General features: G+C 35.3%; 1 protein-coding gene and 1 long non-coding RNA gene across 9 annotated transcripts in view; one reads left to right on the top strand and one right to left on the bottom strand.

Annotated features, from left to right (window-relative positions):
• Window positions 1-27888, bottom strand: part of LOC149906375 (uncharacterized) — a 260872-nt gene that overhangs the window by 61425 nt on the left and 171559 nt on the right. The gene's annotated exons all lie outside the window — the stretch shown is intronic.
• On the top strand, window positions 9477-27833 carry gw (trinucleotide repeat containing adaptor protein gawky). Of its 8 annotated transcripts, none has more exons than XM_090104493.1 (18): window positions 9477-9689; window positions 11147-11248; window positions 11538-12554; window positions 12634-12735; window positions 12834-12959; window positions 13278-13453; window positions 13537-14097; window positions 14558-15003; window positions 15115-15369; window positions 16625-16781; window positions 17282-17404; window positions 17846-17983; window positions 19611-19768; window positions 20654-20786; window positions 21225-21542; window positions 25173-25292; window positions 25642-25782; window positions 26244-27833. In XM_090104493.1, the coding sequence occupies exons 3-18, from the start codon at window positions 11762-11764 to the stop codon at window positions 26358-26360; spliced, it is 3864 nt and encodes a 1287-aa protein (XP_089960619.1). In that variant the 5' UTR covers window positions 9477-9689; window positions 11147-11248; window positions 11538-11761; the 3' UTR covers window positions 26361-27833. The 8 variants fall into 8 exon arrangements, with proteins under 8 accessions (XP_089960619.1, XP_089960620.1, XP_089960617.1 ...); XM_090104494.1 differs by having other exon boundaries at window positions 9479-9689; window positions 19638-19768; window positions 21210-21542; XM_090104491.1 differs by having other exon boundaries at window positions 9480-9689; window positions 21210-21542; window positions 26247-27833.

Raw genomic sequence — 27888 nt, forward strand, 5'->3', positions numbered from 1 at the left:
CCTACTAGGGATAAGTTCACTTACTGTTTTCTATTCTTATTCTTATCAATAATTTTGAAGGCAAATATAAGTTCAAACTACGCGGAAAGAGGGGAGGAGGAGGGCCCGATTCTTTCCCTATGCACCAGGGCCCTTGTCCCCCTAGCTACGCCACTGGTTTTATATATACATAATATGCATTAAATTATTCGAAACCACTTTCACATCCAGGGCAACAAAATCATTGTTGACCAGTATAATTAAAGATTCGTTTAATTTTGAATTATGGATAGGTAATTCCAAATTTTGAGATTCGTTTAATTTGGAATTATTCATTTACGATGCGTATTGACTGCCTTGCATTGTATGGTAGTGGTATTTATAAAAAAAATATTATTAGGTATTTCGGTTTAGGTTGTTTTTATGGTTCTCCTCTATTTTTCCTTTATTAAATGTAACCGAACTGTATATTTTTTTTTGTAATGATAAATTTTAATATAAATATGATTGAGTAAAATTTGTAATTTTTTTTTAATAATTATTTATTATGTATGTATAATTAAGTGCTCATTAAATTTTGATTATATAATATTTTTAATAATTTGACGAATATAATTGTAATTTTAAATTTGTAATTTATTGTAATACTCTTCGTGGTATATAATCAATGTCATTAAGTTTCTTTAATTTTTTTTTAACTAATATTTTTTAATAAATTGACGAATTGTAATAAATATTTTGAACGCTGTAATTTCCTATAATTAAAGGTGCAGAAGACCATGTACTTAAATAATTAGATGTAACAAAATATGTAATCTGTATCCTTTGTTGGAAATTCTAAATAAATAAATAAATAAATAAATAAATAAATGGTTTCGTAAAAAGGTACGTATGTATTTTTTCCTGTTTTCATAGATTCATTCATAGAATTATACGGAACCCTTCGTGCGCGAATCTGACTTCCACCTTGGTTGATATTTTTACAAATCAATAGTCAAAAATATATAAGAATGGACATTTGACATAAGTATAGGCTACAATTTACCGCGGGAAAAAAACTCATTCCCACAGGAAAAAATTAGTAAAAGTTTAAAATAAATTGCTTCAAATAAAACAAATAAATATTTTTAAAGTGAAACTTTTATTACATCGTCTCAAACTTTTTGGTCTGTGTAACGCATGTCGCGTGACGGTCGAACCGTAGGTACGATAATTTTGTGCCTAAGTTTCACTTTTACCGTGGTTTCATAAAACCACACAACATTTCATTTTATTTCGATACTTAATTACCAAATTACAATATTTATTATTTAAAATAGATGCCACCTTAAACTTGTGGCACAGCATCTCTGCAAAGCAATTTAACTTTTCTTCCCGTCTGATTCGAAATGATTTGAACAAGGCCGAGAATGTTTTGAAGGCTTCCAATTTTCCCTGTGCTATAGCTTTAACCCAAACATCTTTTAATTGTTCTCAAGCCAGAAACCTGCAAATAACAATAAAATCCATACTTAAATATTTTTTTTTTTCTCCTAACCTAAAGGCTAAAGCAGTCATTATCAATGAAGTACTTCGTTCCTACTCAAGTATCGATAATTGCACAACACTATGGAAGTTATATTTTGCATTTTTTCTAAAAACTAAGCTGATTATGATTTCATTTCAATGATTACGGTTAGATAAAACATAGATGATTAAGGGCCGATTTTTCAATGCTTGGATAAAACTCATCCGTCCGACAAAGTATTACACGATAATATTAAAATGTCACGTCACATCCGTCCGACAAAGTATTAGGGCGTATTCAGAAAGAAAGCTTGAAACTTATAAGCGCTTATCGGCGCTTGTCATGTTCATATATTTTCCTGTCAGTGCTGGTAACCCGCGCAGGAAAATATATGAACATGACAAGCGCCGATAAGCGCTTATAAGTTTCAAGCTTTCTTTCTGAATACGCCCTTACACGATAATATTATAATGAAGATAATATTTTGACAGTCTAGGTAGACTGTCAAAATATCTTCATCCGATTTCCCAGTACTACGGCTTTTACAGCCGTGAACAACACAAGCCATGTAATCTTTAGTAAGGGCGTATTCAGAAAGAAAGCTTGAAACTTATAAGCGCTTATCGGCGCTTGTCATGTTCATATATTTTCCTGTCAGTGCTGGTAACCCGCGCAGGAAAATATATGAACATGACAAGCGCCGATAAGCGCTTATAAGTTTCAAGCTTTCTTTCTGAATACGCCCTATATTATCTTTTCAGATAATAACATAAGAAACTAGAAAACACGTTTTTCACTTCAAAAACAATAATTAAAATCACCATGCGTTAGTCACCAGACTGGTGACTAAAACTTGTCTACGTAGTATATTATTATTAGTCTGTGCTAAAACTGTAAAACAAAACGAAATGACTACATGCTCAACTACATGTCATTTCAAACTGTCGAGCTGACATATATCGGTCTTCTTTTTTCGCATGACATTTTGCCATAAGTTAAAAAGGCCAAACTAGTGTTATAATGTTCAAATAATTGTTACTTCTCCAGGCTGCTCCGAGCTCAGAGGAATAAACCTATAGAGTTCTTATATTGAGACAGAACAAAATACATATTTTCTAATCTACTTACTCTTAGTCAATAACAGCATAAGTCAGATTGAGATAGCGATAGAGTATCTGCACTGTCTTCAAACGTAGCGCGCCGGCAGTCAGTTTGTTTTCCAACCAGCTGGTGGGCTCAGTGCGTCAAGTGTTTTTAACGAAATATTTAGAAAATATAAAGTTTATAGTGTTTCTTTTTATTTGTCAGTGTGCTAAAATGACTATTGTATGTTTAGCTACCGGCTATTACTAGTCGAATGGGAGTTTTGGATGAAAACAATGAAAAAATATCTTTCCATCGGTAAGTGATTTTCAGCAAATTGATAAATATTTATGTTCTAACCCTATTTGAAGGTTTTATCAAGCGCTTTTTTATAAGTTTATGTTGTAACTGTAACATTTACCCACTTTATGGGGTTGTGGAATACAAAAGAATTAAATAATTTTTAAAAAATGTCACAATATTATCAAGTTTGGCATTTTGTTTACCACCGTAGTGTTGTAACACATCTAGCGTATATTATCGATTTATGACAAAAAATCTATTTCATATTAACGTTGATTTATTTATTTTGTTTCTTATATCAGATTTATATGTAGTTGTTGTAGCAAATAATTGATGTAAATTTTCTACAGCAGGAAAATAAAAAATACCACGTGGTTGTTTTATTTGACTTATCTGTTTAGTTTGTTGTTTCTCTTTTAGATTATTAATAAATTCATTTTGTTTTAGATTTCCAGAGCTAAATAAAAAATGGGTATAAAACATGAGACGTGTAGATTGGACGCCGTCGAAATTTGCTAGATTGTGTTCACTGCATTTCGAGCCTGCGTGTTATCAAGATGGATACTCTAGAAGAATTGTGCAATCTTACGCTTACGTTTTTTTTTTGTTCCTTTAGATAATAAATACATTTGTGTGTGAGTGAATTTTTATTTGGAAATTTTTTTACACATTTACTTTAAATGTGTAACTATGTGAAAATTAAACGGTTGGTTAAATGACAGTTCTCATAGATGAGAAACTACTATTGAAATACATACCTAATATACATGCGTTTTCAAAGAAAAACCCGCATAGTTCCCATTCCTGTGGGATTTACGGGATCAAAAGTAAAAAGTGAAAGAGAAAGTTATCCATTCTCGCATAATTTCGCATTTATTATATTCGTAGAATTAAACAAATAATGTATTCAACTGAAATTTATGATTAATTTTGTTTTTTTTTATTATTTATTATTTCACGAAACCGTAAATGCAAAATGCATTCACGATTTTATCGATTGAAGCACATCCCATCACTATCACCTTCTATCTATCTAAATACGTACCTATAGTAAAAATGGTGCCATGACTATGTTGAAACGTAGCTTGTAGTCTATAGCTATCTCATTCTTTCTTACGACGTTTTCTTTAGATAGAGAGAAACAAATATATGTAAATTGTATACGCTCGATACAAGTACTCTATAGGTTTATTCCTCTGAGGCTCCGAGTTTATATTATACCTGTATTGGCCGATTAATAAGAGCTGGAACGTCAACACATTTAAACATTGCACATGTGTAGTGTCTGTGAAGACGCGCGCGCGCGCGGCGTGACGTCCTTAGTGACGTCATACTGCATACGCATCATGAAAAGTCTGTCTGTCTCTATCGCGCGCAGACTAGCTTATGAGGGTGAAGGGGACAATTATTGTTTTTATGTTGCAATTGTTTATAAATACAGGGTGATGTAATTTAAAAAAAGACGTTAGGTATATCTACTACTAACTATATTCGACGAGATACAGTTACCCCGTTAAGTCGAACTTCGATAAGTCAAAAACCTCCAAATCTCGAAAAAATGTTTTGTTCCCTTCCCTTCAAACACCAAAACCTCCATTACTTGAAATCTCTACCCTCTGTTAGTCGAAATAATCACCGTGTCCCTCCAAGCCATTTTGGTACATATTTTCACTCTATAACTCGAAAAATTAAATTTGACCTCTGTATGTCGAACATAGCAACTTTTTTTTTAATTTTACAACCTTTACAACTTGATCATTAGGAATTTATCAACTTTATTGTTTGAACAAAAATAAATTACCGACTTTAAGAACGTGCCGACAATGTAAGTACACTATTGTTTCTTAGAAAACATTTTAGGAGTATATGATAATAAATCTATGACTCACGTAAACACGTGTTTGCTTGATTGGTGTCAGGTGTTCAAAATCCTCCATAAGTTGAAAACTCTATAACTCGAATTGGCGTCTCCCTTGGTATTCGACTTATAGGGGTTCTACCTTCGCGGCACGCGGATAAGAATATGTTTTTACTTTACCCAGGTTCTTAGATCATTAAGTAATGGATAACACTCGCAGGCGTTTCCCCTTTTGCTGAGGTATAAGATTATTCGAATCGAAAAATCTTATGCTTTCATAAAAACTACTTGCGTAATCGATTACAAACACTCTGCGTATTCGTAAAACATCGAAAGGACGTCTGCGAGTGCTCCGCTAAAAATGCCGTTTTGCACTGTCAAGTCTTGCAGAAGCAATTCAAACATGTCGAATATTAAAAAAGATGGAATAACCTTTAATTTGTGTATATTTTTTTATTTTTTAACGTACATTTCTAATTAACCCTTATTCAAACGCGAGCCTGTGGAGAAGCTAACAAAAAAGTAAGATACGTTCCTGGGTAATTTTGGGTCGCAGATTTCAAAAATACACACAAAAAAGGGGTTAGTGGGGGGGAAGTACCCTTTTTTCGGTGGGAAGTATATATCCCGTCATCTGTTCTCTCTTGTAAAAAGTTTGGATAGGTGGGAACTATAGCTCCCAGTGTCCACTCCAGACATCAATATTTTAAAACACTAGTTAGTTGCCCTGACTCCACTTGTGAATTTAATGTTATCGTAAAAAATTATAAAGATCAAGTTTTTTAATAAAGGAGGTGAAAGTACTCATCAATGCAAGTTTATTTTACTGAGGGAAGAATTCGGGAATTGAAAAATGAATGACTTCAACATAAAAATGGCATTTTTCTAAAACAAAATAAAAACAATAGGTAAATACTAATGTATTGAGTTAAGATTTCTAATTATCTGATCAGGAAATAACGAATAACAATAAATAAGTTGCTTATACCAACTAAAAAGATTTTTTAGACACACAGATTTTATATATAGAATTTCCGAATGTCGTGTGCAGTGACGAACACTGGGATGATATCTTCCCACTTAAAGACTTAATTTCAATCGACTCTACCAAGGTATAAACGAAAGATTCTGGGCATATTTTTACGTTTCACGCAACCGTAATATAGTCTAGTTTACATAGCTAGAACTCAAATCTACTTATCTAATTTTTTTTGAGCACTACACCAAAAACTGAAAAATAACGGTCGTTTTCGGCTGCAAAATCACGTCACCTGACTTTGACGTGTGTTTACCATGACATGTAATAATTCTCTGAAAAGTGTTTCCATGAAAAAAAGTTCTCTGAAATGTTAAGATTGCGTAGATAAATATTACAGTGCATTAGTTTTAAGCATATAAAAATAAAACACGATTTACAATCTGAGACGTGGGAAGTATAGCTCCCAGCGTTTTAATAAGGGTTAAATGCAATTTCTAATAATCGTCGATGTATCGTTTAGCGATATGATCAAGACAAATAATCGAGTCATGTTTCGAGAGAGAAAGAGACGAGACTATCATGGAAAGAAAATATACAAATTTAATCTTTATCTACTAAGAGGGAAAGTTGAATTTAAAACGCGATAATGAACCGCATTCCATACGAGACTATCTTTTAAAGAAATACAAATTTAATCTTTATGATCTAAGTTATAAAGTTGAATTTAGAACGCGATATTGAACCACACTCCCCACGAGACAACTTAGAATGAAATACAAATTTAATCTTTATGAACTTAGGGATAGAGTTGAATTTAAAAACTCGTCGCTTAAAAGGTCGTAAATTTTTACGACTTTCGTGACACAAATTATTTTTGTGAATGTGTGATTGTGTTTCAATAGTGTGAGTTGCCCTCCCCGCACCAAAATCAGCAGAAAGTTTAGTTAGTACATTTGCCAGCGTACTCCATCCATTACTTAATGATCTAAGCCCAGGTTAATTAATTATGTAATCATTTTAATAAGTTTTGTAAACAAAATGTAAGCGCCGTAAGTTAAAATTTTCATACATAGCTGAACAATACAGCTTTTATTGTAATGTAGCCTTATCTCTTACGTGCTAGGGTTTCGCTTGTATTGTTTCTTGTGCGTGAGCGCACGTGTTATTTGTATTGTTTATATCGTTATGATTGAATATGACATGAAATTTAATTATTATTTGATAATTGAATGATTATCAATACTATATTACAATTGATTATGAGAATAAATAATTAAGTTCATCGATTGAGTTACTTTTAAATTGTAATTTTACATATAAATTATGAGAGCTTTCATAATTATATTTATCTACAACGCACTCATTTTACAATTCAAGTCTACAATAATTAAACTAGAGTCGCATTTATTTTTGAACATACTCTATAGTAAAATTGCATATGTGTGAGTAGGTACTGTGAAGATGCCAGCTTTCCTTAATCGGCCAGCATTGAAAAACCGCGATAAAACTTACAAAATATTCAATTAATAATTTATTATTGTCATTTTTCCCTAATTTTCCATTCTAGTTACTACTAATTATCATTCCTGACAGTACGAGTACCTACTTGGCTACGTGGCTACTTGGTATATTAGGTATTAATGAATTCATAATCTATACTTATAATAAATCTGTAGAGAGGCCAATTCTGTACATGAAATATATTTAAAAAAAAACTATGAAGGGGTTATAAGCGATCGCTACTGATGCCAAAAATGCAATCAGTAAAATTTTTGTCTGTCTGTCTGTCTGTCTGTCTGTCTGTATATTCGTTATAGACACAAAAACTACCCGACGGATTTTAACTAAATTTGGCACAATTATTCTTCATACTCCTGGGCAGGTTATAGTAAAAGAATCATGTAAATCGGTGTAGAAACACCAAAGTTATACATGAAATACGTTATAAGTCATCGCGCGTGAATACAGAATCATGCCATAAGGATTATTTTTGTGTATCAGTTGCCGCGTTCGACGCGCTGCGCGGCGGGAGCTATAAAAATTAAAAAGGCGGCGGGTCTGCACCCGTTTCGCGTTGTCACGGCATCACGTGTGAATGGCTGAACCGATTTCGATTATTCTTTTCTATTATATTCCTTGAAGTACGAGGATGGTTCTTATGTAGAGAAAACGTAAATATGTACCACGGGCGAAGCCGCTACAGGACCGCTAGTAATTAATAATATTATAAAAATTTCATTCAAAAAATTAAGTCACGACGTTCTTTAGTAGCTGTAGGCGATCCTCGGTCCTCCACGATTTACTTATTTTGCAATTATTGACCATTATGATTTTATTCTATTTACAATAGGTAGGTACCTAGTAGGTACACTCAATTACATAACTCTTACATTATTTCATACAATAAGGTAGCTATACCTAATGAATTAAATTATAAAATAAAGCTCATGTACCTAGTCACTAGTCAGTCCTTTTAATACCTTTTAATTATTATAGGGACTATTATACATATTAATTATTAAGGTAGTACCTAAGTAGGTACCTATATGTTTAAACAATTATGAACCTACTGATAGGTAGGTACCTACTTATTTTATGTCAAGTTATAGGTACCTACAATAAGTAGGTTTTTTGTTTTAAAAGGAAAAACTGAAATTCAGCATATCGCATTCCTCTAACGTTTAAGTCCCTATTTATGGGTTTGGAATTAAATCATGGTAGAGCATCGAGATAGAATGATAGGGACATTTTTATAATACGTCATTCTTCGTTTATTTAAGGTAATTTAAATAGTTTAATCTATCAGATATAACACTTCAAATATTGCTTTTTAATTATGATACAAAAAAATAGGAGGTTTCATACAAAAATTCTGATAAAAATATTGGTTTTCATTGTCGTCCACATAGGGGACAATAAAAAAATGTATGGAGCTTTTTTTGTTACTTTATTTTCACATTAAATTTATGTAAGAATTTGAATCGCAATTCATTGCTTTTCATCAGAAATGATATGCAGTATGCTTAAGTTTAGTCTGTAAAACGTTAACAATGATTTATTTCAGTCGTAACCATATTTTTTTCGAAGATTTTTTAGGGGGACAAACATTTTGTAGTAATGTACAATTATTTTGAAAACGACCCAGATACCTAATGAATTAAATTATAAAATAAAGCTCATGTACCTAGTCACTAGTCAGTCCTTTTAATACCTTTTAATTATTATAGGGACTATTATACATATTAATTATTAAGGTAGTACCTAAGTAGGTACCTATATGTTTAAACAATTATGAACCTACTGATAGGTAGGTACCTACTTATTTTATGTCAAGTTATAGGTACCTACAATAAGTAGGTTTTTTGTTTTAAAAGGAAAAACTGAAATTCAGCATATCGCATTCCTCTAACGTTTAAGTCCCTATTTATGGGTTTGGAATTAAATCATGGTAGAGATATCTCGATGTGGTAGAGCGATGTGGTAGAGCGTTTTATTATAATATACCTAGGTATAATACGTATAAGATACGATATTATTCTATCGATTAGTTACGATAATTTGAATGTAATAGATGCCACGGTTTATATTTTCATTACGATTTATCAAAACAACGCGAAGAATAACAGCTAGCTTTTGCCACACGAGACCTAAGTAGTCGCGAAGCGCAAACGGTATTTATGTATCAATCTATACATACCTACCTAATTACCTACCTATATATGCAGTGTACAATGTATATTCTACACAAGTACATGTAAAGCAAATTGCTATTATGCGACCAAGAAAAATATATTCTAAACAGGCTTGCAATTGTATTGAGATGGCAACCTTCTAGAATGGGTACGTTTATGTTACTCGTCGTGCGAACCCCGACGACGAAATCATTCCATCCAGCCGTCGAAGCCGTGTTCTTGGGGTTTGGGATTGTAATTTTATATAAATCTATGTAGTGATTGTGCCAACAACCATACAAAACAAAGGTATGGGCTTTTTTCTCAAAAAATCTAAACCAAAGTGGTGTAAATCGTCATAGAACCTTTTTAGCATTTATGGCATCGCTTTCTCGGGCGTATTTAGTGTCTCGCTCTAATAAGCGGCGCGTCAAGATCGCACAGAGCTTCTGTCTCATTCTATCTAGTAATATAACACCGTTGTGCTCGTTCGTGTCACGTAAGAATTTTTTGTATTTTCTCCTGTAAAACTGTGATAATTAGTGTTATTTTAAGCTTATAGTGAATTTTAAGTGTTCATTTGCGTATGACAATAAGTTTACCTGATTCTCTCTCTTCTATAATGCTATTAGATCGTGCTAACTTTCACTCTAGGTGTAGATAGGTACTGTAGATAAATATATAACGTAGATTATAGATGTATAGTTTATACCGAGTCTGTAGCAGCGTTCCCAACCGTACGATAATTATCGTACAAACACGATAATTTGGTGCCTACGTACGATGTACGATAGCATGTTATTATCGTACGCTGATTTTACGATAATTTCTATCAGGCAAAATTCGAGAATTTATATTATTTCACCCATACAAATATGACATTTTGACGTGTTTCATATCGAACTTTCATGGGAACAGTGAAATTTTGTCAGATTGAATTTTAAACTTGGCGCGTTTATTGAACATAAAGTGGAAATGGAATTGGTTCAGGTCTGTAGTCTGTACCACGCGTAAAACCAAAGAGTATAATGAATATTAAGGCACTTACAACGTTTGGGTTTCAGTGTCCCGTTGATTTGACAGCGGTAGTTAAACAAAGATTAACTATAGAGAACTTGCATACTTATCAATATTACAATTTATATGATTTATTTATTTATAATTGACTTTATTCTAAAAAGTACGATAATTTCGAACCAAAAACGCCTAATGTACGATAATTTTACGCCCCTGGTACGATAATCAGCTCACTTCAGGTTGCTAACACTGGTCTGTAGATATTCAACATCGAGTCTCAAGGCCGAAATACACAAATATATAAGTATCTACATAATACCTGCCGAGAAAAGCATAATTTTATTTTAATGATTTACATAAAAATGTGAGATTTATGATATCAATCCCGTTTGTTGGGCTATGGAACTCTTGTGATTGTGAATGTGAATTTGTTGAACGACGAAGTACGAACGAATCGTCGCGAATCACTGCTTTGGTTTGATATGCGCTTATCATGTCCGCGACGCAATATGCTGTTAATTTTATAGCTGCAAACCATGAAACAAACAAGAAAAGCCAAATCACATAAAACGGTACCCTTTATCGATATATTAAAAACAATCGTGCTCTAGTCCTTGAAATAACCTCAAAAATATTTTTACTTTTTTGGGGAATTTCACAGGCTGGGCCGATGTTGTTTGTTGCTATGTAGATTTCTGTATATTTTGCTTGTCATTAGAATGATTAAATTTGCATGTTTTTACGTGCAGACAAAGTGAAACGATACGAGCTATCTGCAAAGCTGCTCCAAAGGATCTGCCGAGCCCGCATTATCTGTGATATACAGCTCAGCCTCTCGTCCGTCCTATAAGGTAAAATTTATATAGGTTTCATGTCCATATAAGTTTCCAACTAGACTGACATAGTAGCAACAAGAATTTTTGACCCATATACCATATTATGTAATTTTGATATACTATATTTTATTAACCAGTACAATTCAAAAGAAAAAAGTTCTACATCATAAATGAATGAAATTTCCAAAGTGTTTCATTATGAAGTCGGTTTGCATTAAATAGACTATCATAATCTACTCGTACCAAATTTGTTATTAGATAAGTACCAACAAGAATTTATATGATAAATGTAATTTTATTGTAGGGCTGGGCCAATTGGGGCTAGAGGCGTGTCCGCAGCAGCTTCCAGCGGTGATCTCACCCTGCCCTCTGCCATAGAGGCACTAAACACTGCTACCTGCTTTATTGACTGCATCACTACAAACCATTGTTACTTAGTCTTTAATTGAAACAATATGCAATCTGTGAAAATAATTATAAATTTAGCTGGATATTGTAGAAAATTATTCTATTTATAATAATTGTCTGATGTCTAATGTTTCTGTAATATTATGTGTTCCATGTCTATTTAAGGATAATTGTTACTCCAATATTGATACTGTTACCGAACCAATGCAATGTAATTACTCCACCTCAATGTTGGTGGTGATCACAAATAAAATTGGTGCTTTTAAGCGAGTCGAAGAGAAGAATGAATGTCAGCGAGTTAGTGTAAAAATGGTAGATAATAATATTTATAATGTAGAATTTGTTGATAGTATCCAACAAAACCAAATGATTGGCGGTACGCCTAACTACTGCATTCCTTTAATGATTAACGCCATAACAGTCCAGGGTATCTCATACAGTGACCCGTATTTCAGTAGCTTTAACTTAAACTATAAGATGGCGTCACAAGCGCCAGAGTATATGAACAAGTCTGATTACGCTTTTAAATCCTCAGTTTGTATTATACGAGATGAACTTTGCATGAATAAGACACGATTACTAAATGTGAAGTCTGCTCATGATATGTTATTGAAACCTAAAACTCGAATGATTACTTACGACAAGTCTGCAACTAAATGCCATGACAATAAAGTATTGGACGTTGGTGAAACACCAACCCAGACACCAGTATTGAAGACGTTTGAAAATGGCGATTTGACCTTTGATGGTATGCTGGCTCTGATCGAAAACGAACAAAGAATCTTAAAAGAAATTAAGAAGAGTGAAGAAGTAGATAGCTGGGGTGTACCCCGTCGCTTGCGTCTGTGTGGCGGCGGTGAAAGCTCTCTTAATGCTGCTTCTGGCTGGGGAAGCCCACCTACTTCGAATAATAGTACGTCCATATTTTTTTATAATAAAAATCACTTAAATAATAAATAAAGACAAAACTAACTAAACATCCATTTTTACAGCTGGTAATTGGGGTGGTAATTCCAGTGGCCAAACAAATAATGGGACAAATAATACTCAACAATGGAACAACTCACAACGTCCGCCTACATCTCAAGCTGATTGTTAGTTTTAAATTATTACTAGGCTTTAAAACAATTGCTGCACATTAAAACATGTTTTATGGCGACGTGCGTATATTAACGAAGCATAATTCTTACAGTGAACAGCAACAAGGGCAATGGCAATCAAATTCCGCCAACCAGCGCGGCATCTCAAAATTGGCAAAGCTCTCCTCCAAACATGCCAAATTCCCAATCCAACAATAACGGTGCGCCTTCGAGCAATGGTATTAAATTTAAAGGACTCTTTATTCAAAACTAGCTTTCCACCCACAGCTTCGCCCGCGCAGTCAAAGAAAAACCCGCATAGTTCCCGTTCCCGTGGGATTACCGGGATTGCGTCATTTTCCCGGGCTAAAAAGTAGCCTATGTCCTTACTCGGGTATAAAAATATCTCCATACCAAATTTCATGAAAATTGGTTAAGTAATTTAGGCGTGATTGAGTAACAGACAGACAGACAGAGTTACTTTCGCATTTATAATATTATTAGTATGGATTATTACTCTGCCCTTATATCATCATACTAATAAAATGTTTTTATAGGTACAAATAATGGAAGCAATGGAAATGGGAACAATATGCCAAATGCAAATGGCAATGCAAATGGGCCCACATCTAATGGCAATAATGGGAATAATACAAATAACACTTCATCTGCAAAAATTGAACAATTGAATTCAATGCGAGAGGCTCTATTCAGCCAAGATGGCTGGGGTGGTGTAAGTGACTTATATAAAAAAAATATAATAAAAAAATCACTTTGTTTGTATCACCATTATGTATAATTAATTTCCTCTTTTAGCAACATGTAAACCAAGACACAAATTGGGAGGTACCTGGATCTCCTGAACCTGGCTCAAAGGTTGACTCAACTGCTGGTGGCCCTCCAGCCTGGAAACCAAATATTAATAACGGTGCTTTTCTTGGAACTGATCTCTGGGAGGCTAACTTGAGGAATGGTGGTCAGCCTCCACCACAGCCAGCATCAAAGACTCCATGGGGCCATACCCCTACTACCAACATTGGTGGCACATGGGGCGAAGACGACGATGCGGCTGATTCAGCTAATGTATGGACTGGGCCGCCACAGCCACAGCAGTGGCCGGGAGGTCCGCCAGCCCACTCTCAGCAGTGGGGAGTACCAAAGAAAGACGATTGGAATGCTTGGGGTGAGCCTCACCGACCAGCTGATCCCAGGCTGGACCCGCACCGCACTCCGGATCCACGACAACAGCCCGCAGACCTACGCGGAGGAATATCCGGAAGACTCAATGGTGATATGTGGAGCCAACACCATCAACACACTGCAGCTGCTCCTAATAAGATGATGCCCACTGGTGCAGTTAACCAATGGGGTGCTCAGGTAATATAAGTTTTATGACTCAATTTTTTTATGTTTGTATATATTACATATAATAAAATAATTGATGGCATATTTTAATTTCTACAATTTTATGCTTGAAAATGGTTATTTGAGCCTATGTTAAAGAAAAAATTACTAAATTGTCTTTGTTGTTCGTCAATTGTTATTCAACTGTCACAAGCTAACTACACAAATGGGAAATTGCTGTTTGTCAACAATTGCACAATTTGATTCAGGCTTATTATGACTTGAATTCTAATTACATAATAATTTGTGAACTGACCAAATTTCCATACTGACTGTTGTATTCTTCTTTTAAATGGAAAGTTTGAATTGGATAAGCATATAATTTGAATTTGAATAACAAAAATATTAAAAGATGTTAAATACAATAAATAAAAATGTTTGTATGTTACTTTTTTCTCGTGTATGCCCTTTATGATAGATACTACGTTCGCAGGGACCGAAGGACGGTATCAAAGTGTCGGGTTGGGAAGAGCCATCTCCGCCGGCTGCGCGGCGCGCAGCGGGCGCCTTCGACGACGGAACCTCCCTGTGGGCGCAGCGCGCCGGCATGGGCGGCATGGCCCGCGGCGCCCCGCAGGGCCCGCCGGCCCCCCAGCGCATCCCCCCGACCCCCACCAAACCCGACGCCGTGTGGGGCACCCACTCGCAGCGCAACGGATCCTGGGAAGAGCCGCATGCCGGGTGGCCGGACCGCGACGTTCCCGCCTGGTCCGACACGTCCGGACCCGGCCTCTGGCCCGTGCCCAAGCCCAAGCCGGCCGGACCCACCGGCGGCTGGCCCGATGACATCGCTGAATGGGGTGGACCTAAACCACCACAGAGTGGCTCTATTGGCAAACAGTTGACCAAAGAGATGGTCTGGAATAGCAAACAGTTCAGGTTTGTACAATTTATTAACATATAAGTTAAATGTTGGTAATGTTTAAAGATAACTTTCAATTTAATTAAATGTCATTTCAGCTGTTATGAAATGTTTGATTGTTTTCTTAGATTCCTCCTCGAGATGGGCTACAAGAAGGAAGAAGCGGAGGCAGCTCTCCGCAGCCGTGACATGAATGTAGAAGAGGCCGCAGAGATGCTGAACGCGGCTCGCGGTGACGGCTGGCGAAGGGACGAGCATTTCCACCACGGACCGTTCCAGCCACAACCAAGCGTACCTTCCGTGTCGCCGGCTGTTGTACAGAAGCTGCTTAACCAGCCTCCACCACATGCGGTGCAACATCATCCCTCTTTCAACCATAATAGGTAAGTTTATTAGAGCCTTTAGATTATAGCTGTTTCTATTTCAGGGTTTCTAGCAGCTATCCAGTGTTGTAATGCAGTGTAACTTGTAGTTGGTTAAAAATATGAAGTAAATTTTCAGCATATTATGTCTTTGTCTTTGTAATATTTTAAAGTAGCAAGAATTTTATGTAACTCATTGAAAAGTTAAAAGATATAATTTATCAAGAAAATGCGAGTAATAGTATCAATTCAGTAATGTTAATGTAAATTACAATAATGGTCTAAATAGAAGTGAAACATGAATAATAATTTTGTAACACATAATCGTAAATATTAATGGATAGGTTAATAAAGGCAATATAAATGTGATAATTTCTTAGTATTGTAAATTGTCTATACTAATATTATAAAGAGGAAAAGTTTGTATGTATGTATGTATGTATGGTTTTCACGCATAAACTACTGGACCGATTTTGATGAAATTTGGCACAAATAATCTTTAGACCCACAAATATTCTTGAGAAAGAACATAGGCTACCTTTTATTGCTAAATATGTACCACGGGCGAAGCCGGGGCGGACCGCTAGTGTTTTACAAGGTGCACAAAATAATTTCGAATAGATTTTAGTATATTTCACCTAGATAACAAGTGGTCTCTGACCATATATGTCATTGCATTGCGTGTAGTGCATTAAATATTCATGTCGTTTTTGTTCAAAGAGTGCTAACCTGATTTAAAGCAAAAACGTAGTTTTATACTTTAAATTATCCTCAAATAGGTACATAATTTAATCACAAAAAACTGATAGTTATTTTACGACTATCCAATTGAAAACAAGTACCTACAGTGTGCTTCATTTTATTTTAAAACTAGCTTTTCGCCCGCGGCTTCGCCCGCTTTGCCTAAAACCTTATAAATTATATAATATTATAATTTATAACCTTCCTCGAGAACCACTCTATCTATTAAAAATTTAAAACGAACCGCATCAAAATCCGTTGTGTATTTTTAAAGATTTAAGCATACATAGGGACAGAGAAAGTGACTTTGTTTTATACTTTGTAGTGAAGTGTCTTGTGTCAGTGTTATACCATATTCATAACAACAAACCTACAATAGTAACTCTGTATTCTGGCTGGAGCAGTGTCCACATTTAAATAAAGTTTCCATAACATCAAATGCTTACTATGCATATTCACCTTCACCAATACTTATATTCCAACAACCCTGACAATTTACGAAAAGAATGTTGCTATAACAATTGCCATTTGACAGTGGCACCGGTAACAGCGGCCAGCCAAGCACGGCACAGCTCAGGATGCTCGTGCAACAAATTCAGATGGCCGTTTCGGCTGGGTACCTGAACCATCAGATATTGAACCAACCGCTCGCACCGCAGACGCTGGTGTTGCTCAACCAGCTCTTGCAACAGGTATGTTTAATTTAAATAGATTTTCTTTGTTATAAATTTTTTTTGAAAAAATTTTATAACAAAGAAAATCTAAAATTTTTTTAAAGTTTTTTAGTTTCAAATTTCATTTTCTTTCCTCATAAAGTACATGGTTTTTATGAAATGGTTATCAAGAACATAAGCTTTTCATTATTGTTCAGAAATTGTCTTAATTAGCAATTGATGATAAATTATTTTTTAAAAAACTTGGAATTGAAATTGAAAATTTATCCTCTTTTTTAAATTAAAAATAAATTACAAAATTAAAAAATACGAATTTTCGATAAAATGTTTACTAAAAATAAAATTAACGACACTTACAATTTTGCTATTAACATACTCTAAATGCGTAATGTCAATTAATTAGTCGAAAAGCCAATAATAGTGTTTGCTAAAACTGGTTGGTAAATTAATTCTAAGTGTGGATATTTTGCATATAAACGAGTTCATATTGAATTATGACGATTTGTTTTCGTGCACAGATAAAAGTGCTGCAGCAGTTGGTGCAACAGCACACGCTGGCTATATCGAAGGCCAATTCGTCTCTCGCGTTGCAGTACTCTATGCAAATTACAAAGACAAAACAGCAGATTACTGCTCTACAAGTAAGTACATATTTTGAATATATTAAATTTGTGTACCTCATTTGCCCACCTCTATTTTACTACATAAATGAACATAACTTATAGGTGATAGACTATGAAGTGGTTTTGATTCAGAAGAACAATTTAGTTAAGTTGTACATATACACATTGAAAACACATTTTGAAAGCTAATGCAACAAATCTTAACTTTTTTTAAATACAAATTGAATTTGGACCAATTTTGTTAGATATTTTTCAAAAGACAATTATTTCAATTTGATGTGATAAACTGGTCTATTTATATTAAGTTGAACAAAAATATTAATAACAATTGCTATAATATCCTTTTACATACAGTATTTCCACATAATATTTATGCAGTTATTAACATTTTTTTGACAAGTCCTATATTCTCTTGTTCACAATATTTTCGATCTTTATATCACATTTCCTTTGTCACAGAACCAAATAGCGACACAACAAGCCCTATACATGAAGCAGCAGGCCGGCGGCGCGGATCTGTTCAAGCAGAGTCATGATCCTCTAGCTGGACTGCCGAATAACTTCAGTGACATGAGCATCGGCAAAGATTCGCAGGCTGTAAGTTGATGGATATTGTTGAAGTGAAAACTTCTTTAGTGGCGTTGAGCACTTTTTCTGTAATGGGTATAAAATCTTAAACTCGCGTCAGAACACGTGACCTGATCGAAAAAGCGTAAACGGATGGATATCAAACCTGCTCAACGTTAATAATCAAGTTTTCACTTCTGCCGGCACTCCCGGAGTGCAACCCGTCTTATTTTTATTCTGCCATGTTATTTTTCCTAATGGGTCTTCTTCACAATGGGCAGCGTTGGCCCAACAAATGATCGTCGATGTTTGCCGCTGTTACGGCGATTTTGAATAAACAACAATAACGGATCGTAGGCACTTCCCTCTACACTATAGTAATTGCCTCTACTCGCCCAATGCTGCAATTGTGAAGAGGGCACTTTAGGTTTGTATTATGATATAACTATGGGTAAAGTTATGTACGTTATGATCTGGGTTAATAAAAAACTAACTAAAAGGAGTGACGCTAAATATTGAAACAAATAAAGCTCGAAATTGTATTTCTAACAAATAATTTTATAATATGAAAATTACAAAGAAAAGATCAAAGAACTCAACAAATTGTCATGGAAATTTTGTATTGAAATATTAATACAGTTGGCAATCGTTTTCATTATATGGAAGTTGTGTGCCATATTGCTACTGCAATATTGTATTATAATATTAAAATGTAGCAGCAATCGATTTTTAATTAAACGGTAGTTATGTAATTTGAAACATGGTATTGGAAATTATTTAATACATCCATACAAAAACATGTACATCTGCTTTATCGTAGAAAGTTCGAAATATATTTGCAACGTCGTATTTGTAAAATCGAAATATAGTTCGAACTTTATATAAAAGAACCATTAACAATTCATTAATTTATAGAATTGGTTCATTTAATTGTACAATATGTACTGTTTAAGTTTGTTCTTTATGAATTACTAGTGGTCCGCCCCGGCTTCGCCCGTGGTACATATGTATTTAGTATCCTATGTCTTTCTCCTGGCTCTAAACTTCCGTTAAACGACCGTTCTTGAGTTATAAGTGGAGTAACTAACACGACTTTCTTTTATATATATATAGATATAACTATTAGTTAGTTCTTTAAAGAAACGAATCTTCAATGGCGGCGCTTATCATTCCCTCTCGCTCACACACGGCCGTACGGTATGCAAAAAAAAAATGGAAAAATAAAATCACTAAAATGTATTTGATTTTCCCTATAATAGCTTTTATCATAAATTTACAATGACAATTATGCATTTGCGAAAATAAATAATGTTTTATTGGAATTTGACAAAATATGTTCTTTGGGAAAAGTTGTTCAGTTTTATGGGCTTATTACAAGTATTATGGGGATTTTATTACATTCTGTATACGTAAATATGATAATTCATATAAATACACAAATACAATAACAAAAAAGTTTGGCAACAAACAATTTGAAATAATTAATAAAATAATTATCAATTTACGTTATTTTTATTTTCTTTTTTGATGATCCTACCATCTGTCAAAGTCAGCTTTGGCCGCCATTGAAGATTCGTTTCTTTATTGAACTGACTAATATATATAACCATAAATATTAAACTTTAAGCTACATTACAAAAATTAAATAATATAACAGGCATACGGTGGTGGCGGTAACCAACAGTCTCGTCTGAACCAATGGAAGCTGCCGTCCCTGGACAAGGAGAGCGAAGGGACGGACTTCAGCCGAGCCCCCGGTACGGCCAAGAGCGCTACGAGCCCGCAGCTGAACCAGATTGGCTTGCAACCCGACTCGTGAGTATTGTTTTGTACATATTAGAAATTATAAACAATATGTATATTTTTTGTAATTATACGTGTTGAAGGGAATCAAGAGATTTTTTGTTCTGTGTTCAACAGAGTTAATATTTAGTGTTAGAAACTAATAAAACAGAATTTTAGATGTTATTTGCTTAACTTAACATGGTTAAATGAAAATTCTGGAAATTTTTAGGGTTTTTTATTGAGAGATTTTAAATAAATTAAGTGACATTGTATTGCTTTGCCTTGACCCGTTTTATAGAGTTATTCTGAGAAATTACTAAAATGTTTGTTAAAAATAAAAAATATACCGGTCGAATTGATAACCTCCTTTTTTTTGAAATATAATATAAATTAGGGATGTAACGATACATGATTTAGCCGATACGATACCGATACCGATATTTGTAATCAAATATCGGCGATACCGATATCAATGGCTTGATAGAAAAATAAATAGTGAATTATGCATAAAAGTTACCAACATTTAACAGAGACTCAACTGTAAATCGTATTCTTTTACATAACAATGCCAAATCAAAAAACAAGAAAACCATTTATTTTAGTATTATTATTTTGCAAAGTCAGTTAAACTTTAAGTTATACACATACAATCAGTTCCTAATAAAATTTTACTATTGGTAGAGTTTTTTCAAAAAACAAAGTACGCACGTGCGGGCGGCCTCCCGCATCGTTCATTGGGCGCGGTTTTTTGAATTGTTTGATATCGGTATCGGTTGTTTTATAATCGGCGATACCGATATATCGGCTTGCCGATTATATCGGGCGATATATCGGTATCGGTATCGGTATCGTTACATCCCTAATATAAATTTGCATAAAGGTACATATCGGTAAGTGCTTATCGTATGTGTGTAGGACTTGGGGCGTGGGGCGCGGCGCGGAGTGGGGCGAGGGCGCGGACGTGGCGGACGGCAAGGACTGGCCGGCGCACACGCACCAGCCCGTGTACGACCTCGTGCCGGAGTTCGAGCCCGGCAAGCCGTGGAAGGTAAGGAGGGGTGGAATTAGTTCTTTTTTATATTTTTTGAAGTGAAACCTTCTTTAGCGGCGTTGGGTATAAAATCTTAAACTCGCGTCAGGACACGTGACCTGATCGAAAAAGCGTAAGACGGATGGATATCAAACATGCTCAACGTTAATAATCAAGTTTTCACTCTGCCGGCACTCCCGGAGTGCAACCCATCTTTTTTTTGTCGTTTTTATTTTGTTCAATACATAACCATTTATTCACAGTTTATAAATCACCTAATTTGATGATTTCAAAATATTACATTTTTATTTTCTCTGATTTTGTTAATCATCAATTCCATTTCATTTTTTTTGTTTTGTCCACCATGGCTGCTTGTAGTGTAGAACACGTGCAGGCCCGGTGTGCCTACCTTTCCATATAATGGTTATCTCTTCCCCCCAGGGCAACCAATTAAAGACCGTCGAAGACGATCCGGCCATGACGCCCGGATCCGTGGTCCGATCTCCACTATCGTTGACCGCAATCAAGGACACAGACATGCTCGGGGGCAAGACTTCGCCCCCGGGCGGCGAGAGGAGCCTCTCCTCGTCTACATGGAGCTACGCCCCGCCCGTGACGTCAGCGGGAGGCCTGAAGGCTGACGCGTGGGGGGCGAAGGGCCGCGTGGCCCCGCCCGGCCTCAACAAGTGGCCCCAGCATCACGGAAACAATGCTCGTACGGTGCCCTCGTGGCAGTCGTCTACGTGGCTGCTCTTGAAGAATCTTACTGCTCAGGTTTGTGTTTTAAATAAAACTAGAGGTCCGCCCCGGCTTCGCCCGTGGTACAGGTAAATTAGCTTGGAGAAATTTTTGCATTTGTAGTAGTGTATGGTCAGCAAATAAAATAAAACAACATTTTATTTTTAGTTTTTATTTTATATATATAACTAAGGGATTTTAAATTAAACTATATGTGTTTCTCCTCTGAAAAAGATGAGACTTTATTTTAATATTTGCACATTTAACATACATATAACTTCTACATTAACAATGTTACTAAAATGAAAAATTTACTAACCTGAAAAAGAAACGACATTTAAAGTTTAATTCTTTAGTTTGAGAAGTCAAAGGCTTGCCTCGACCATGTATTAACACTGGAGCCATTTTGAATTAACAATATAAAGTTACAACACTTACACACAAATTAAACACTAGTTATGGCCCTGCCTTCATACAAAACTGCTGAATACGCCGTTCGCACGGGAATAGAATGTGGATGCGATTTCCCTTAGTTAGCATCCAAGCTTACGTCTTTATAATTATTAAACTGTATAAATTATTCATTCTTTAACTCCGGTCTGCATCGTGCAGGCATGGGTGTAAAAGTCTCATTTTAGCTATTAACCCAGATGTTACTGAAACAATTTTTGTTATCATATTAAGGTGAAATTTACATATTGTGTCCATATTGCAAAAAGTTTAACTGGAAAAATAGTATAAAAATTTTATCTATCGTGGAAATCTCGGAAAATGGTGTCCTTTTAAAAGGACGGTAGTAATATGTACTACTAAGTAGGTAGACTATGATATTAAAATGACAACATACATTTCACATATTTTTATGTAGCAATATGAAAGTTTTCAAAACATAATTTAGAATGCAAGGTTCCATTACATTTAGGACAATAGAAATTGGCTTTCTTGTGACATTCTATACACCGAAGCTGCTTGTCTCTGTACCTAATGATGTGATCTTTTCCATCAAATCCAGAGGTTTCACGGAAATTCTAGCACCTTTACGTTCCTCATTCTTATATGTGTCGAGCAGAGCAGTTCCAACACTTCTACGAATGTGGAGATAATCATAATGGCCCCCTTTTACTTATATATTTGCCAAGAATTATGTACTGCCATATCTAGTCCATGACAAGTCAAAGAAAAATACCACTTCTTGCCTCTGATAGATGTCTTGTACAAACCGATGCTCTGGTCGGATCTGTCCACCCCTCCCATCCCATTTTCTCGTACTTTTTTACGACATGTATATTTTTCTTCTGTTGTTGTGAAAATCTCTTTACCGTAGACACAGGCTGAATCGTATCAACGTTTGATGCAACAGTCACAACACTGTTATCATTCCATTTGCAAAATAAATTTGTTCTGCTCTGGTCGATTGATGCTTGAATGTACCTCGTGGTGTCTTTTTCAATTCTCAAAGGCAGCAGGCAAAGGGCATTTCGCGACGCGATTTTCCCGTACTGTGCCAGTAGCCTTTATTCCTCGTACTCGAAGTTCATCAATGAGATGAATGGACGTAAAAAAGTTGTTAAAAAATAAATGGAATGCAGCTTTGCCCTATATTTGTCGCAGTACATCGGCATACTGTAATACAACGCTTGCACCCAATCCCAGAGGCATTTGGTATTTGTGTTGATTACCAACATCATTCGATTGTTCTTGGTATGGATCACACCAAACTCTGCAACCTAACCGTGTCGCTCCCACCCAAAATTCATACCCCCATCTTATTGGTTTCCCTCTTATGAATTGCTTGCATGGATGGCCGCCATAGTAGAGCACCATGGCTTCGCCGATGCTGTGATGCTCTTCAAAGAGTGCATGCGCAAAAAAGTACTCTGTAGTAGTACATATTACTACTGGCCTTTTAAAAGAACGGCAATTAAAACTGCATAAATATCACAAATAAAATGTAATCTAATAGTAGGTAATATATATTTCTGATAAAACACGTTTCAAATTACGTGTATTTAAAATAAATCAAGTAATTTGTTGTAATTTATTGATAATACATTTAACTTGATTTATCAATGGAAAATGACTGAAATTCTAAAATAATTTAAAAATATACCACTGTAAAACGACACAACACTTTAATTTTCCAATTCCTACAACCGTGAGGTTTCAAACGAATATAAACATTTTTTTCAAAAATGCCCTCATTGTTAATAACAATTTTATTTATGGTGCGTCCTTTTAAAAGAACGATAGTAACAACTGGGTTAAATGTAGTTTTTAAGTACATCTGAGTTTTCATTTGGGGCCTCCGGCTGCGGGACATGTAATTCACTTCAACAAATTTTATAACAATAATAACAAATAATAACAACAATCAACAAATACAAAATTTATCAATTAAACTACGTACATAATAATTATAATTTTTGAATGAAATGTGTGCTTTATGTTCACGGTACCAAACGACTGCACGTGGCACCTGCGGACAGCGTAAACTGGTTTATTCTGGTTTTGTGCGTGTTTCCACTTTCCACTATCAAGTGACGATTTATTTATTTGTTTTGTTTCGTAATTATTATGGTCAAATATTAATTATGAAACAAATTATTATGGACACGATATTTTATTGTTTCACGGTAGTCGCCTTGTCGTTTGCTCAAGGACGTAAAATTGAATGATATATTTTTTTTTATAAAGTCAAAACCATTTTCTTTCAAATAAAAACTTGTTTTTATTGAAAACAAAAGTGTTGCTAGGAATAAGTATAAAATTAAATAGTAATGTTAGGATATCGAAACATTTTTGTTCGCCAGAACGATATAGTGGAAACGCGCTCTAAGATCTGAGTAATATACACACCACTACATATGCAAAAATTTCTCCAAGCTAATTTACCTGTACATATTTCGCAATAAAAGGTAGCCTATGTCCTTTCTCGGGTATCAAAATACATATCTCCATACCAAATTTCATGCAAATTGGTTCAGTAGTTTAGGCGTGATTGAGTAACAGACAGACAGACAGAGTTACTTTCGCATTTATAATATTAATATGGATTATAAAAAAAAAAAACAAAGAATAGTTCATGTATTTTTTAAAGTATGTATTACAAAAAATTTAATAAAATACGAAGAATAATGTCAAGTCGATATTAGCTAATATTGTAATATACATGTTTGTAATATATGGAACACCGATTGAATTGTTTTTTGTATCGATTTTGCGTGGGAAGGAACTGCTGCAGTCACTTATTGTTCTGATTAAATATTCACATACAGTTTTAAAATATAGTTTGTAACAAACTATACCACTATAAATATGTTTGATAGTTACAAGAGAAGTTAAAAAAATATCGCATCTACTTCAAATATCAAATTTAAAAACTGTACTTGACAATATTACTCATATATTATTCAATTACACTTCTTCATATTGTTTTAACACATGTGACTTTAAGACACACTTAACTTAAACTTATTTTTTTTCTGACATGGGTAATTTTATCAGATTCCAAATTATATATACTTCCGTATTGCATATAAATGTACAATTCATTAATTCTAATTATCTAATAGAATTCATAGAATTAGGTAAATTCATTTAGAGGTTACAAAATACTTCAATACTTATAATATGAAGCATATACTAATAACATGGTCCTTCGTTCAGATTGACGGGTCGACTCTGAAGACCCTGTGCGTGCAACACGGGCCGCTGCAGAACTTCCACCTGTACCTCAACCAGGGATTGGCTCTCGCACGCTACTCGACACGCGAAGAGGCCGCTAAGGTAAGTGTTCTGTGAAAATGATGATTTTATGATGGACAATTTGTTTTTCTTACGTTCTGAAGATGTCGTTCGAGTTGGTTTTTTTGAGAAACTTTCAGTAGTATAATATGACTTGCAGGTTTCAATATTTATCGTTTGGAAAGAAAATACATTCGTTTTTAAATAAACTTAAAATAACTACTTAAACTTTTGAAATATAACAATTTTTTATGATAACTTGTCTTACAACTATTTCGAATGACATAATTTCGTGCAGCATTGAATTGCAACGTGAGCATATCTAACATCGCAAAGTCGTATCGTGAGCTATAAGCGGGGGGAGTATAATGTAATATCGTTCGCACAACAGGCCCAAATGGCGCTGAACAACTGCGTGCTGAGCAACACGACGATATTCGCGGAGTCGCCCGCCGAGTCGGAGGTGCAGCTCATCCTGCAGCACCTCGGCTCCGGCGGCGGCGGCGCCTGGCGCGCCGGCGGCAATACCAAGGTAAATATTAGGAAAAAAAAAAATTTTAAAGTTTTCTTCCTAACATTATGTTAGGAAGAAAACTTTAAATTTAAACTAAAAAAAATGCTGTTTGTATGGCTGGAAGATATTAAAAGATGTAAATTGAAAACAAAAACACAGTTTTCTTAAAAAAAAGTGCTGTATTTGTATGGTTGGTTTTAAAGGATGGAAATTGAAAAAAAGCACAGTTTTTGTTAGCTACATCAGAATGGAATGTAATAAAAACAAAGGACTACTGAATTAGCGCTTTACGAACTGCACGTGTTGAGCACAGCACAATATGAGTAACTAGCTACCCTTTTTAGCACCATAAATAGTAAATACTATTTTCATTGAATTTTTCATTTTTACTTGTTTTGTGTAGTGCTGAATAAACTTTTTCTTTCAATACACATATAACTGTTAAGATAGCCAATAGCTAACCTGATCCTTGTGTGCAGCAGGACGGGTGGGGCGGGTTCCCCGGGCTGTGGCCCGACCAGCACGAGCAGCGCGCCACGCCGTCGTCGCTGAACTCGTTCCTGCCGCCCGACCTGCTCGGCGGCGAGTCCATCTAAGCCCACCGCACAAACGTAGCGGCGACCTGCAGCGGAGCGGGTGTCTAGTTGTAATTACGCTTGGCCGTTCCTCCGGGAGTGGAATATTTTTTCGCCTAGTCACGTGGGGCGGGCGGGTCCCTCGCCCGCCGTAGCCAACTGTCCACATACTATCGTCTACTGTTTCGTAAGTGTTCATCGTAGAGTATTTAGTGTATATAAGATTGTCGCGCGACACGGGCGCGTGGCTCGCGTGTGACGCGCACGCGGCGTGTCGCCGGTCACCAAATATGAGAGTGTAGTGTCGGCGGTAGAGTTAATGCGTCGCGGGCTACCTCAGTCACTCGTCCCGTGGCCTTATTTTAGTATGTATTTATTATTTTGTTGCGTCCGCGGGCTGTTGCTGTTTCGCGCGCGGGCGGTTGCGTTCCGAGTTTTCTTTCGCGTTTTTTTTATTATTATTTTCTCGTTTTTATTCGCTTACCGTGTCGTATTTTTATTATTATTTATTCCGTTTCGAATTCTCGCTCGCGTCGAGCCCTCGTTTTCCAGTAGTGATATTTTTATTGAGCAATAAATTTTAAGTGCATTTCGCCGGTATGCAAGATTTTTTATTAGTTGATAAATTTTATAAGTAATAGAAAAAAAACAAAAAAAGGATGAGCTAGAAGCGCATGTGCGACAGCGCCTAGAGGCCGCACGGGCCGCATCTTGCCTGGGAGCCGCCGCTCGGCACCGCCGACGCCGTTTCCCCAAATTTTTTCCAGTATTTGTGATTCAAGTGCCACTTTATGTTTAAATAAATATATGAAACGATTATCTAGATTATACGATTAATGTAAGGGTAACCTAATATATTAAATTGAAAATTGTTTTATCATTTTATATTACATACATTTGTGAGAAGTGTTATAAAAGTACTATAATTGACGGTAATTTAAATATTACACTTTTGTGTATAGATAAGTATAAAGTTCTAACTTAAATTTAGCCATATCAATATCTATTTAATAAAAGATTTGTGGTATTTTCTATAGGCTCAATTTGAACGTTATTCAAAGTGACATATGCTTTAGATATTCTGTTAATAATATACCTGTAGCGGTAGTCGTGTCGGTATTACGATCGTAGATGTAAGCTAACTTAAGTCCTATAGGTAGGTTCCGATAAGCGTACTATTGATATTTTACGGCAACGATTGCACTCGTAAATGTTCGTTATCATATAAAAGTTTATTTACAATTTTTATTTACTTTTTAATTTATTGATGGTGTGCCACAGAGATACTCTGCCAAAATATATCATTACCAGTATATTACGGGATAAGATAGGTCGGGCGGCGCTCCGAGCGAGCTCGCGTCGCCCGACCTGAGACTGGCCTACGTCTCGCCAGCACACAGCACTAGCTGTAACCAGAGATAGAGTGGCCCAACACTTTCACGAGCTTTGAACATTTTTGAGACAAAAATAATTTGGGTGGTCACCAAAATCTCACCACTGCAGTATATTTACGGCCTTACTAATAAAAAGTTAAACAATGGATAAATTT

The sequence above is a fragment of the Colias eurytheme genome, chromosome 8 (assembly GCF_061535395.1).
Source record: "Colias eurytheme isolate Ceu_HAF_F1 chromosome 8, ilColEury1 Martin Lab GWU primary, whole genome shotgun sequence".
In the NCBI taxonomy this organism is placed as follows: Eukaryota; Metazoa; Arthropoda; class Insecta; order Lepidoptera; family Pieridae; genus Colias; species Colias eurytheme.

Bases quoted from the DNA above. Each gene is read 5' to 3' on its own strand.
- gw (XM_090104485.1), top strand. From the start codon at position 11,762: ATGTCTAATGTTTCTGTAATATTATGTGTTCCATGTCTATTTAAGGAT. The intron at 17,405-17,845 runs GTAAGTACATAT...CCTTTGTCACAG, and splicing joins AGCAGATTACTGCTCTACAA to AACCAAATAGCGACACAACA. The intron at 25,293-25,641 runs GTAAGTGTTCTG...TTCGCACAACAG, and splicing joins CACGCGAAGAGGCCGCTAAG to GCCCAAATGGCGCTGAACAA.